We start from the raw sequence: 14901 nt of genomic DNA on the forward strand, positions 1-14901 counted from the left end.
CCATCGAAAGTTCATGACTCTCCACTCTCTTCACCTCCGGCCACCATCACCACTCATCTTTGGCGACCATATCGCTACAATGAGAACCCTATAAACAAAACTCTCATAACTATAACCATACCTCCAACTTTTTTGAAACAAAAAACTTATCTCCCTAACTTATAATAGTCGAACACCCTAGTTTTGTATTACCTAACACTTATAGCCAAATTACTAAACAAAATCATATATAGAAACTAGATACATAAACCAAATAATATAGAAGATGCAAATATATGTTCAACCCACATCGAGGCTAGAAAAACACAGGAAAAACATACACATTATGGGAGATCGAGAAACGCTACGATCGTGTCCTGAAAAATGCATAGAAATCAAAAGCGCATAAATTTACTCCACTGCAATTTTCCTCTCTCTCTCTCTCTCTCGCGCGCGCGCGTTCTTATCTTCCCTACCACCTCGAGACTATTTTCATCGCATGCCATTAATGAAAAGGCATATTCATTGTATGTTTGCACTACCAGGGGCGGATCCTTTATATGGTCAGGGGGCCATGCCCCCCCTGTTTTTTGACCTCCTTAATACTGATATTATCATATTATATATAAAAGTTTGGTTTTATTTGTTGACTAACCATTTGGCCCCTACGTTTAATGATATACATATTTTTATATAATATCATATTATATATATAAAAGTTTGGTTTTATTTGTTGACTAACCATTTGGCCCCTACGTTTAATGATATACGTCTTTTTTATATGTAATGTTAAAATAACTAACTCTTAAAGATAAACACAATGTTATTTGATATTTGATAATATTATAGCAAACCTAACAAACTAGGAAGGTAAATAACCGATTAACATAACACCAAAAACATTAAAACGAATTCTAGTAAATTTAGGATTCTAATAAATTATGAAACAACAATTCTAAAAAAAATCAAAAACTATTATGATATCCAATCTTTTTACATAGTCGTTGAGAAGATACAAAACCCTAGAATAAAATTCATCACTCTGCTGAAAAAATGATTGCTCACCGGAAAACATAGTCACCGCCAGACTTCCAACTAGAACATATCGCCATTGTCGCCGGATTGCTCACCACTAGCTCTCCTGTGTCCGCCTCTGCTGACCCATGTCTCGCATCTCCGCCATTAAACGACTTGCAACTTCGACATCGACCTCCAGAAGTCCATCGTCAGAGCCTTTTCTCCGCCATACGACGCACTGCATCTCAGACCAGTGAGCCAACGACCTCTAGTGCTTTCTATTAAGCCAGATGTGTAAGCTCCTTTTTCATCTCTATTTTCTCTACATTCTCTCACTAAAATGTTACTATATGACGTTTAAAGAGAATTAGGTGGACACTATAACAAGGCTCCACCACATTTAAGAGAGCTAGCTCGGTTATTATAACGCTATGCTACTTTTAAGGTGATTTGATGTTTGTTAGTTCATAGGCTCATATTTATTTAAATAAAAGGATGTTATAATGTTTTTAGGAAAATTAAGTTAGTAAAATGACCTGCTAATTGTCAAATAATGTACGATTACTAATTTTGTAAAGGTAATTTTAGTATAGTTAGAATAATTAGTTGTATTCAAATATAATTATTAAAATTTTATTCTATTTTACTATTTTGTTAACTACAAGCAAATTATATTACATAATCTACATCAAAATGATAAAACAATGAACATTGGTTTCGGCCCCTTCGGTTAAAGTGTCCGTGTTCCGCCCCTGTGCACAACACACCATTCTCGTTCTTCAGATGCAAAAAACGGAGATGTAGCCGAAGGATAAACCAAATACATGTTCGTAAGAGAATGAACATATGAGAATAATATTTGTATCAAGCATCTTGATTCTAACAATATGTTAATGGATCCTATTACGAAAGGTCTACTACCGAAGGTATTTATAGAACATGTTCGATACAGGTTTAAGACTAGACCTAATATGATGTAATCTAGAATAATATATTATTGAAACCATTGATTTTAGTGATTAAAGTACTTGACCATTATTCTTCCATTACATACAACTTTCAATATTAATAAATTATACAAATTTATTTTTTATACAGACAAATGTTATTGAACTATCACTTATGATCAAGTCATTTGGCTTAATATATTGTAAATTTGGTATGAAATGACATGTCAAGATTTATTAAGAGTCATAAAATGACATCTATCTTTATCAACTAGAAAGTTATCAATGTTATTATTTTCAAATAAGTGTTAGATTTGGTTTAAGATTTATTAAGATTATGTTGAATTGATACTAGATTTTTTCAATAATAAATTTTAAAAAGACCAAATCAAATATTTACAAAATTAGGATGCAAAAGTAAAAGAAAAAAATAATACTAAATAAAAAAAGATCAATTGCCAAATCATATAATTAGTACATGTAAAAGATGGTGTTAGTAAAGCTAGAGAGAGAAAAAAAATGGAATATTTTATTCCCATAACTATTTTTTAAGAATGCAATAACATGCTATGCTCATAAAACTCGTTTGTTATGTTATAAACGTAAAAGGATTATCAAACTTTTTGTGGGAAAGAAAAGAAAAAAGAAATGTATGTTCCACGAATCTTTTTTCTGCCGGGAAGATTTTTTTTAAAGTTAACCGTTCATACAAAAGCAATTTCTTTACAGCAAGAGTGTTGTAATCACTAAGCAATCCCTTTAACTAATTGTGAAGACCCAACTAAGCCTACCCCATTCTTTTTCATCATTGATCATATAAACAATGCTAAAAGCAGTGTGCTTTGTGGGTTTAATCATACCGACGTAAAAGACCATTCATTCTTCTTTAATTGTTGCATGTGGATTCGGTCGAGTACATACAACTCATAGTTTCCATATGCAATTCTAATTTCCGATCTTGATTGTATGATTATTGGTTTCTTTATTTCTTCGACTGATTCGATTTACTTCTGTCCTCCCAGTGACAGAATCTTTGTGCGAGGTTTTGACGTTTTCAATTTGTTGACTCGTTTGTTAAGTGGAGATCTCAATTCACTACAATCTCATCCTTGACTGCAAGAAGGATTTTGCGATTCATGCTGAGCTTTTCTAGAGTTCAATTGTTCATTCCATATTTACAATGCCAGGTAATCTGTTGTCGATTTTGGATGAATTTGAAGTTATTTGATTTGAATTTTAACCTAAAGGAACAACGATTTTTAAATTGATTATGCTGAAGCAGTAAGATATGATTTGGGGAAATTTGAGGAAGAGAAGAGAAGGATTAGGGTTCGATGTTTGAAGAAAAAAGCTCTGGTTGCTTCATCAAGGTTGTCAAACTCCCTCAGAAAACGACGGGTTTCTAATTGCCAATTTGCACACATTTCGATTGATGATGTTCGAGATGAGGAGGAAGAGAAGGCCGTTAATGCATTCCGGCAGGTCTTGATTGAGAAAGATTTGCTTCCATTTTGTCATGATGATTACCACACTTTATTGAGGTAGATTGATCGATCTTTCATAAGTGCTTTTTTTCAAATTGACAAATAAAAGCCTCTTTCCTAGCTTTCGCCTTTCTGTATAAAGGGGCTGTTTCTTTATAGGGTATTAGGATTGTTTCTTTTTTACACAGAATGACTACGGATTGAGCAAGAAAACTAGCCCATTAAGACGCCACCTTTTTTACCTATTTGTCTTTCTTCTTTTTCCTCCCAACCCCTCTCATGCTTAAATTTGTTACATATTATGAAATTGATTTTTTTTTTAATGTAAGGGTAAAATGGTCATTTAGCCTCATTCAGATGGCTTATTAAGTCTAGAAAACAAACAAACATTATGTATGTACAAACAGACCTTATGTATGCAACCCTTTTTCCAGACATACATCATTATCCTTCAACCACTTTATCATTAAGGACTTAATGGAAAAAACAAACAACCTCTACATCGTTCTTTCTGCATTAAGTCAGAAAGAAACACTAATATATAGGGCACCATATTCAGTTCTTTCCCATTAGGTCAAAAAGAAACTGCACATAAGTACGTAACTGATTTTGTAAAATCACTTTTATTTTATTTGCCTTCCAAAAGTTTGTTATGCTTATACTTTCTGAAAAAGATCTATTTTGGACAAAAAATTGCCAAATATGAGATTCTCATTGCAGTTACATTTTCGAACTTGTCAAAAGTTGCATGTTCTTGAAAACCATGCTGTTTTTTTTTTGTTTCTTTTTGTCTTTACACAACAATGGTAGTTAGTTTGAAAAGAAAATATCTACATTACGTCAGAAAGTTAATGAGCCGATATTTGTTTTTCATATTTTGTGATTGGAGTTTTGTGGTCTAAATATTTCCTTTTGCAACCAATAATGATGACAATTCTTCATAATCACTTGAAAAACAAATTTAGAACCACTTTGAGCTAAGATGATAAATAGTAAAAAACAAAGTTATTATTGCCAAAATCATTACAATACTGTTACATAATTTGAATTTGACCCATAAGTCAAATGTTATCCTTTTGATTTGTTATTGTGACACCCTTTGACTTTTGAGGTCAACATATTTCCATTTGCAAGCAATAATGATAAGAGTTCTTCAATTTCACTTGAAGAATTTGAGAACCCTATTAAAGGTATATGGTGATTAATCAAAACACATAAAAATGTTCTTGCCAAGATAGATACTCCCTTATCAAATTTTAGTTTCAAAACAAAAAAAAAAATTATAATCTACTTTTGAAGTCATATCGATATCATCTCTCTTTTTTAGAACATATGAAGTAATTCCTCTAAACACAAAAACTACAAAAACTTATAGCTTTTATAAGGTATTTCTTAATCCTGCCTTCTTGTATGCTGATTTTTTAAAATATGGTTGCAGATTCTTGAAGGCAAGAAAGTTTGACCTTCATAAAGCAGTCAACATGTGGGCAGATATGCTCAACTGGCGAAAAGAATATGGTGCAGACTCCATCACACAGGTACTTCTTGTAACTTTCATATCATATTATCTTTACAACTACTTTTGCAACATGTCTCATTTCAAAAACAAGTTTACTTTGACTTTAAGGTCAAAGATATTACTTTTCAACTTCAAATCAAAATCAATACAGGTCCTTCAAATTTCCCTAAGAAATATCAATACCTAAACATGGACTTTATGGCTTTATTTGTTACATAGAAGGGACTTGACAAGTTTTTATCAAGCTATAGATGAGGAGGGCATTCACGTCTTTTGCACATACAAGAGATCCACAACAAGTCCTTGTCCCACCTTTTTGGGTAGGATACAAAATTGCAAGTTTTGTCCTATTGACATCAGTCACTGTCACAGTCACAGTCACTGTCACTGTCACTGTGTTGATGGTTCATATCAAGTATGAGTTGTTTCTTGAGTAACGAACAAAAAAAGAGAGGCAATTACAAATTTACAATGTTTTGACAATGATTATAATGCAATGATGTTTGAAAGGATTTCATTTATGAAGAGTATGAAGAGGTTCAAGGGTATTATCCTCATGGTTATCATGGTGTGGATAAAGAGGGAAGGCCTGTTTATATTGAAAGACTTGGAAAAGTGGAACCGAGTAAGCTTATGAGTGTGACAACAGTGGAAAGGTTTTTAAGGTATCATGTACAAGGCTTTGAGAAAGCTTTTGCTGAAAAATTTCCAGCATGTTCTGTTTCAGCAAGAAGACATATCGATTCTTTCACCACAATATTGGATGTTCATGGCATGGTTAGCTTTACTTTACTCTCTCTCTCTCTCTCTCTCTCTCTCTCTCTCTCTCTCTTGCTAAATAGCAGTTCACTTTCATTTATTTGTTTATTATAGCACTTTACTATGAGAAAGCTACTGATTTATATTAATTTTTGTATTAATCTGAGGGTTTCTTGATTTATGTAGAACTGGATGAGTTTTGGAAAAGTTGCAAATGATTTGGTCATGCGTATGCAGAAAATAGATGGTGACAACTATCCTGAGGTGCAAACCCGTATGCCAAATTTTCTTTTACATTTATCTGTTTTTTTACTGATTTTTTTTTCTTTTGTTTCTAATCAGACATTGCATCAGATGTTCATAGTAAATGCTGGGAGTGGATTTAAATTACTATGGAATACAGCAAAAGGGTTTCTTGATCCAAGAACAACAGCAAAAATAAACGTATACTTCACCATACCCATCTTTTCAAATCATTTTACTTCATTTTCATTGCTTTGTAAAAGCTATTTTCAATTATGAGGATGAGGGCATTCACATCTTTTACAGGTTCTTGGTAATAAATATCAGAATAAGTTGTTGGAAGTTATAGACTCAAGGTATGTGTGTTAGTGTATACTTTTTATTTGCTTTAAATTTACTGAAAAAAAAAAACTTGCATATTTATTTCATTATGTAGTCAATTACCCGATTTTCTTGGTGGGACATGTTCATGTCCAAATGAAGGTGGATGTCTTAGGTCAGATAAAGGACCTTGGCATGATTTAGAACTCATGAAGGTATGTTCATTCTTTTTTTTTTTTTTTTTTTTTTTTTTTTTTTTTTTTTTATGTATATATCTCTATGTAAATGTGTGTTTATTTTGTTGACTTGGATTTTTCACAGGTGGTCAACAATGGAGATTTGAGGAGAAGTTGTAGCTATTATGAGGATGTTGACTTAGAGGTCAAGTCAATTGTTTCAGAGGTGGGGTTTTGACTTGTATTTTGTAGATTATTCTTGATTATCACATTTTTATAATTATTTTATTTGATGCAGACACCAAGCAGTAAATTTTCAGATGATTTAGTATCTAATTCAGGATTCGATAGATCAACGTCTCTTAGCCACAAGGTAGGTGTTTGTTGATTTATAAGGTAAATAAATAACATGTTCAATGGAAACATTAAACATACTAATTTAGTTTTTTTTTTTCTTCTGTTATAGGACTATATAAATAATCTTGTATCTAATAGCCCTAGATTTGAACGGATAGTTTCTAGTACTCAGATCGACATTGTTCCTTCAAGTAAGTGATTGTTAGTTTATATTGTATTGTCAAACAATCATAATGTACAAATTCAAAAAATATTTAAGATGTTTTTTGTTTTCATTTTTTGAAGCAGATGATTTGATACAAAGAAGAAGCATTAAAAATGTGGTTGATTTCACTTACAAAGTAGTAGGATGTATATTTTTTCTTGTTGAATTTGGGAAGTTTTTGGTGGGATTTATAATAAAAAAATGGTTCAATTGGCAAGATAAACATAAACCACGGTATGTGGATGATTTGAGTCCTCAAAAGGAGGACTTTTTGCAGCCATTTGAAGAGAAGTTGAAACAATTAGAAGAGTTGGTGTTAGTGCTTTCTAGCAAACCTTCTAAAATTCCTCAAGAGAAAGATGAAATTCTTGTTGAATCTTTGAATCGTATAAGGTCAATGGAGTATGACTTGCAAAAGACAAAGAAAGTATGGATTTTTATTCTTTCTCGGTTTAAATGCAAAGCAATAGACTTTCATTGATTTGTATGTTATAGCATTATAATCCCATTGTTGAAAAATATACCTAACGGAAGCAATTTCATCCAAATACAAAACAATTTTCACTGCTATTAGATTTTTCACAATATAATATGCTAATAAGGAAAAAAAAAGGAAATACAATACTATAATGGGTAGAATTTTCAAAGTAAAATGGGTTCATAAGAAAAAAAAAAATTAAACGTACAATGTTGTAATAGAAAGAAATGGAAGTACATTGTTGTTTCTTGCATTTAGCCCTTTTTTCATTATTTGGATTTTGCAGGCCTTATTTGCTACGGCTTCAAAACAGATGGAGCTTGAGGAATCACTCGAGACTTTACGAGAGGGTGCCATAACAGTAAGTACTCAACAAGGTTTAATTTCAAGAAACAACAATCAAAGTATTTCTATTGATTTGTATATTATAGCATCATACTTTCATTTCTTCACATTACAGATCTACCCAATTATAGTAATGTTATCCAAATACAAAGCAACTTTCACTTCTATGACTCGCTAGATTTTTCAAAGACTTGTAAGAAAAAGTTGAAGTAGAAAGCTATAATTTGGTAGATTTTTCAAAGTACGATGCCTTAATAATAAGGGAAAAAAAATGAAATAAGTACGCTAACAATCTTAAGTTGGAATAATAGGCGGCAAACTCATGTTGGGTAAGACGTCCCAAGTCAACTTTACGTGGAACAAGATGAAGTTTGAATTCTTGGCTTTTTACATTTCAATATTTCGTTAAATTTTAGACAATTTCCACCATGTTATTGTTGGAGATTCGTTGTATTCAACCATAAGGAGTGACAACTAAAACTCAAGGTGTTGCTAATCTCTTCCATACTAGCTGTTTTATTTATACACATTACAAACACTATCATTTGCTCAATTTGTTTTTTTTTTGTTTGTAATACAGGATGTGCTCTTGATGGTCTTCTGAATGTGTAAGCGGCGTGGATGCTTGTTGATAGATAGTTTACATTGTGCAGGGAGTGAGATATATATATAATAGCTCCGTATAGAAAAATGAAAAATAAGAAAACAAAAACAATAGAAACGGGACGATTTGTTGTAACTTGTAGTTTGGCTATAGATGTATTTTTTTTTCTTGAAGTGGTTGTTAATATATGTTAATGGCTTCAAATTGTTTGATTTATTGTGTAAAGGATTGGTGGTTAAAGTTCACCAAAAGTCAGTCCTGTTAATGCAGAAAAATGTCAGCGACCTCTTTGTTGATTTTGAAAACTTTGAACCCATGTTGTTTATCAAGTTACAGATAATGATTAATGGATAAATTTAAGGAAAGTACGTTACTTATATTCTTGATGTTTAAGGATAAAAAAGTCAATGAGTTTATATGTAAACATTTGCCGAATTTTTGTCTTTTTATTTAAAAAAAATAGACATGTTTTTTTAGAAATAATATCAAAATTTCGGGATTTTATTGGAGATTTCACTTTTCAAAATTGCAAGTCTAACAAAACCACAAACACCCCTATATTTTAAGGTTAAATTAATAAGATAATGAAATGTTTTAGGTCAATTTTCTCACTCACCTATGGTTCATATATGTGCATCTATTAGTTAATGTAGATCATTATTGAGAAATAAGAACAATGGAAGGATGGAAGGAAGTTCGTAGGAGAAAAACAGCGGAGAAACGTGGCAGCGAGACCACTACTTTTTTTGTCACAAATGTTCCAAGGGACGCCACAAAGAGTGAGATCTATGAAGCGTTCATCCGATTCGGTAGACTGACTGACGTATTCATGGGGTTAAGAAAAGGAAAAAATGGAAGATATTACGCCTTCATCAGGTTCACAGATGTGAAGAATGTAAAACATATGGAAAATCAACTTGATGGTACAGTGGTTAGAGGAACAAGATTGGAGGTGAATCTGGCGTTACACAAGAGAAAAGAGATACCTCCCATAACAAAGAAGAAGTTTAACAGCAACTACTCCGTGAGACACAATGACCACTTCACAAATAAACAGCCTGCACAGGGGATGTGGGGGAGACCAAGGGACAATAGAACGTTTGCAGAAGTTCTTGGCAAGAAAACACAGCCACATGCTACACACCCACCACCGCCGCCTCCAATTCCCCCTCATATCGACCTAAGCAGAAATATACAAAAGTGGCTATGGAAGACGTCTCTTATCGGTGAGGCAACGTCGCTTGACCATTTGGGACACATGCCCAAGCTGCTGTCATTCCGAAATGATATTCTTATGGAGATTAAGTATGTGGGGGGACTGAAAGTTCTGTTACAGTTCAATGACTCAGTTAGTGCAAAGGAATTCAAGGACAATAGGGAGCGATGGCAAGAGCATTTGAAATGGGTTGAATGGGTGGAGAAGATTGATCCAGAATTTGATAGAGTTGCATGGATTCGGATTGTTGGTCTACCTATACACCTTTGGGGAGATCGTAACTTCTCAAAAATAACAGAAGGATATGGGGTCACAATTGCACCATTTGATGAACTTCCTAATCGGGTTGATCTGTCCTGCGTAAAAATTGGTATTCTTACCAAAAGAAGGACGAGAATAAATGACGAGATCTTTGTTTCATGTGAGGGGAAGTTTATAAAGCTTGGTATTATTGAATTCGATGAAGATTGGTTTCCCTTTAAGTTTGATCATTGTGAAGATTATTATGTGAATGATGAATTAAGTGAGGTTGATGCAACTGATGAAGAAAATGAAGACAATGAGGGAGTATCGGATACATGGATGCATGAAGACGGCGGTGAAATGGAAGAAGGAGAAATAAGTCCAGTGCCAGTTGTTAGGGAGGAACCATTACAGGATATCAGATCACCGGAGACGGAAAAACCGATTGGTACGCCGGTGAAATCGACGATGCCGATTAGGGTAACTCAAGAGACACCGGGTATCCCTCAACGTCTGGAGACATGTCCAAGGAAGTCAGGTGGACCGTCACAGGTCTTGGGAATTGTGGGTAACGGTATAATTCATTCCCCTCAATGCAATGACGAGATGATTGGCCCCTCTGATGTAATTACCACTCCTCCCCCTAAGGCCCAAATGAGTAATTTTGCTAACGGGCTCCCACTGGGATGTTTTGGGCCCTTCCCTTCCCCCAATATTGACGGATCTTCCTTCACCCAAGCCCAAAATCAATCCATTCCCGGGTCATTAGGCAAAAGAAAACGTCGTGACATCTCAGGATCCGACTCCCCTCGTAACTCAGTACCCCAATTGCTCGTTCAATCGGATACAGGGCACATGTCTCCTTCTGCATCGGTATCTCAAGTAAGGACCAATGTTGAAATTGACCACATTCCCACCAACTTCGACCTTAATAAAAACCCAGCTGCTCTCCGCAATGATAATTCCTCGTGCTCCAGGTCTCTTTCTGGGGAATTAGAAAAAACGGCAGAGGTGGGTATGGAACTAGGTTTTGAGATAGACTCAACTAACCCAGTTCTACTTGAAACAATAGGGGCATTCGGAGAAGACAACAACCCACAATGAACTTCCTAAGTCTTAATATAAGGGGAATCGGAGAAGATTATAAGATCGCATGGGTGAGAAGGTTAACAAAGAAACATCGCACAATGTTCCTAGGGGTACAGGAAACTCAACTTTCGGATGAAAATCACATAGATGTGTCTGGTTGTTGGTATAATGGGGAATTCGGTTTTGCTGCAACAGCTTCCGCTGGAAGATCGAGTGGTCTACTCAGCATTTGGGACTCCAAGCTATTCCAGGTCGATGAATTCATAAAGGAGAGATACTTTCTAATCACAATCGGTAAGTGGTCAGGTATCCATGGTCCATTTATCCTAGCAAATATCTACGGTCCTCATGATCCACAAAGCAAAAAGAAGCTATGGGAAGACTTGGGACGGATTAAAGCCACCAAAGGAGGAACCTGGGTAATATTTGGAGACTTTAATACTGTTAGAAAGGAAGGAGAAAGATTCAATTCCCATTTTAATCGGTCAGAAGCCTTCTGGTTTAATCGATTCATTGATAAAGAATGCTTACATGAACCTAGAATGGGGGGGGCACAGATTCACCTACTATTGCCAGTCGGATTTCAAGATGAGCAAACTCGATAGATTTCTTGTGTGCAACAAATTTCTTACTCTCTTTCCCTCTGTATCAGTCACAGCTGCTCAGTGGGAAACTTCAGATCATTGTCCCATCATTCTTCAGACAGCCATATCTGACTTTGGCAAACCTCCATTTAGATTCTTCAACTCGTGGATGAAAAGAGATGGATTCGAGCAAATCATCAAAGATTCGTGGGAGAGATTCAATGGATACGGCAACCCGGACGCTTACCTTGCTGCCAAACTCCGTTATCTAAAAAATGAAATCAAAAAATGGAGAGCAAAGGACCACCCTAAGGAGACTGAAGAGCTGATGAAGCTTAAACACAGGGTTTACGAACTCGATATAGCTGCTGAAACAACAAGGCTATCTGAGGTGGAGCTAGAGGAAAGGCGAATTGGTGTCCAAAGAATAGCTGAACTTGAGAAGTTGGCTGTTCTTGATCTAAAGCAAAAGGCTAGAATCCGATGGACAATAGATGGGGATGAAAACACTCGTTTTTTCCATGGGTATGTAAACAACAAGAAAAGCAAGAACCATATTCATGGGTTACTCATCAATGGCTCTTGGAGCACAAATGTGGCAGAAATAAAAGATGAAGTTCTTTCGTTCTACCAGAGAAAATTTCAGGAAAAATGGCCTTGCAGGCCAAAACTTATCAGCAGTGATTTTCGTAAGATTGACTCGGTTACTTGATCAAATATTGAAGCCCCCTTCACAATGGTGGAAATCAAACAAGCCATTTGGGCGTGTGGAGGTGATAAGGCGCCAGGACCAGATGGTTTCACCTTTGAATTCATAAAAAAATATTGGGATGTTTTGAAGGGCGACATCATGGAATTCGTTAAATACTTTGAGAAACATGGAACGTTGGCTCGGGGCTGCAACTCGTCCTTCATCACCCTCGTTCCCAAGATAAAAGACCCATTGCTAATTGGCGATTATAGACCAATTAGCTTAATTGGTTCGCTATACAAAATAATCTCCAAAACCTTAGCCAGCAGACTCAGTAAGATAATTAGCAAGAACATTGGAGATACTCAAACGGCTTTTGTGAAGGGGCGCAATATCCTTGATGGTCCGCTAATTGTAAACGAGTTATGTTCCTGGGCCAAGAAGGTTAAAAAACAGATCCTCCTTTTCAAGGTAGACCTGGAGAAAGCATTTGACTCCGTTAACTGGGAGTATCTTGATTCGGTGCTTATTCAAATGGGTTATGGCGATAAATGGCGTATGTGGATCAAAGGATGCATTCAATCAGCAAGACTTTCAGTTATCATAAACGGGTCTCCAACGGAGGAATTTGGAATGGAAAAAGGTGTACGACAGGGCGAACCCCTCTCACCATTCCTATTTATAATCGCCATGGAAGGATTAAATGTTGCGATGAATGCAGCTTGCCGAAAGGGTCTGTTCCAGGGCATAAAAATCCCATATTCTGATACCGAAATCTCCCACTTGTTCTATGCTGATGATGCCATTTTTGTGGGTGAGTGGAACCAAAGCAACATTAAAAATCTAGCAAGGGTGTTAAGATGTTTTCAAGCGGCGTCTGGGTTAAAGGTTAACTTTAATAAATCCAGGGTCTTTGGTGTCGGTGTTGACAAGGCTGAAGTTGATCGATGGGCTGCTCCCTTGGGTTGCCAACCTGCGTCACTACCCTTCACTTACTTGGGGGTCCCTGTTGGTGCTAACATGAAGCTTAAGAAACATTGGAAACCTGTCATTGACCGTTTTTACTCCAAACTCTCACCTTGGAAATCGAAAGCATTGTCATTTGGAGGAAGGCTAACGTTAGCCAAAGCAGTCCTAGGCAGTTTACCGTTGTATTATTTCTCATTATTTGTGGCCCCGGTGGGAGTCATTGACCTTCTTGAAAAAATTCGCCGACAGTTCCTGTGGGGCGGGTGCGATAACAAGTTCAAAATTGCTTGGGTATCGTGGGAAAAGATTGTTAGCCCAAAGGACATGGGGGGTCTTGGCCTTGGATCGCTCAGGGCCTTCAATATTTCAATGATTGTCAAATGGTGGTGGGCATTAAAAACAAACAAATCAACCTTGTGGAGTAAAGTAATTACTGGTGTTCATAATCTTTACAATAAGCCTGCTAACGTATTATCAAAAAAAACTATTGCAGGTGTGTGGAACAATATTGCAGGGGTGATGAATGATTTATCCAAAGCTGGGGTAAGCTTTAGTGACATCCTAAAGAAAAACGTGAAGAATGGCAACGATACTCTATTCTGGATGGACGCTTGGTGTGAGGGGGAACCATTAAAGGATCAACTTCCAGAGCTGTATCAACTTGAAAAACGTAAAAGGTGCAAGATCAGTCAACGAGTACTAGCAGATGGGTATCCGTGGGAATGGAAATCACCCCTGCAACGGATGAACAGATCCATAGCCTTCAGCTGTTGTATGAGAGCATTGGTGAACATCGGCCATCTTCAGATCCAGATTATTGGAGTTGTCCTCTATCAGGTGACGGTAGTTTCCTTGTTGAGGCGATTAGATTGAAACTTGATAATACTGAACCGGCAACAAATGAAGTTATCATCCCATGGATTCATGAAATCCCAATAAAGGTAAACTCCTTTATCTGGAGAGCTAATATGGGACGCATCCCGTCTTATATAGCATTAAAAAGGAGAGGAGTTGCGATTCCAAATGCATCATGCCCGCAGTGTCAACTGGAAGAGGAAGATGCGGAGCATATTCTCATTCGATGTCCAGTGGCGAGCAATGTCTAGGAATCGATTTTTAAATGGTGCAACATTCCGAAACCGCAATTTCAAACCATCGGGGAACTTATTGAATTTGTAAAAACATGGGGGAGATGTCGGAAAAGGAGAAACAACCTAATCTGTATTATTTTTGGTGCAATGTGGATTTTGTGGAAAACAAGGTGTGAAGGCGTATTCAAGAGCAAACGAACCTCCCATTTACAGATCATTGATAGTGTTAAGTCCGTCGTTTTTACTTGGATTAGACACAGGAGAGTAAATTGTTGCTTAAGTTGGGCCGAATGATGTATTTGTCCGTTAAATTGACTATACTCCAAACTTAATTGTAATGTTCGTTTATTTTGCACGGCCTGCCTAGCAACTTGCTGGGTAGGGTTCCGTTAATAATATTTGCCGGTTCCAAAAAAAAGAAAATATTTTTCTTTGTTGATGCGTAATCATTTTCAATGGTTACAAATTTTCAAGTACATAACTTAATAATAGTTGTTTCTTTCTAATTAATGAGCTTTACAGGTTAAGCATTTTAATATGAACATTTATACATGAATGATTATTTTTGATTTAATATGGACGGA

The 14901-nt window shown here is 35.8% G+C and overlaps 1 protein-coding gene across 5 annotated transcripts; it reads left to right on the plus strand.

The window, feature by feature from the left end:
• The first annotated feature begins 2616 nt into the window (after nt 1–2616).
• On the plus strand, nt 2617–8811 carry LOC111885577 (phosphatidylinositol/phosphatidylcholine transfer protein SFH9). Of its 5 annotated transcripts, none has more exons than XM_052767356.1 (15): nt 2617–2856; nt 2966–3130; nt 3223–3484; nt 4866–4965; nt 5457–5723; nt 5892–5969; nt 6048–6149; nt 6255–6304; nt 6385–6484; nt 6591–6671; nt 6744–6818; nt 6912–6993; nt 7088–7434; nt 7772–7846; nt 7946–8129. In XM_052767356.1, the coding sequence occupies exons 2-15, from the start codon at nt 3124–3126 to the stop codon at nt 8006–8008; spliced, it is 1689 nt and encodes a 562-aa protein (XP_052623316.1). In that variant the 5' UTR covers nt 2617–2856; nt 2966–3123; the 3' UTR covers nt 8009–8129. The 5 variants fall into 5 exon arrangements, 4 of the variants coding, with proteins under 4 accessions (XP_052623316.1, XP_052623317.1, XP_052623319.1 ...); XM_052767357.1 differs by having other exon boundaries at nt 2617–2807; XR_008226345.1 differs by lacking the exon at nt 7946–8129 and adding exons at nt 8142–8316; nt 8411–8811 and having other exon boundaries at nt 2625–3130.
• Nucleotides 8812–14901: the final 6090 nt, after the last annotated feature.

The sequence above is a fragment of the Lactuca sativa genome, chromosome 9 (assembly GCF_002870075.4).
Source record: "Lactuca sativa cultivar Salinas chromosome 9, Lsat_Salinas_v11, whole genome shotgun sequence".
NCBI lineage: Eukaryota > Viridiplantae > Streptophyta > Magnoliopsida > Asterales > Asteraceae > Lactuca > Lactuca sativa.

Excerpts from the sequence above, each read along its gene's own strand:
- LOC111885577 (XM_052767356.1), top strand. Across the intron at positions 6,305-6,384 it reads TTGGAAGTTATAGACTCAAG|TCAATTACCCGATTTTCTTG; the intron begins GTATGTGTGTTA and ends TTCATTATGTAG. Across the intron at positions 6,672-6,743 it reads TCAAGTCAATTGTTTCAGAG|ACACCAAGCAGTAAATTTTC; the intron begins GTGGGGTTTTGA and ends TATTTGATGCAG.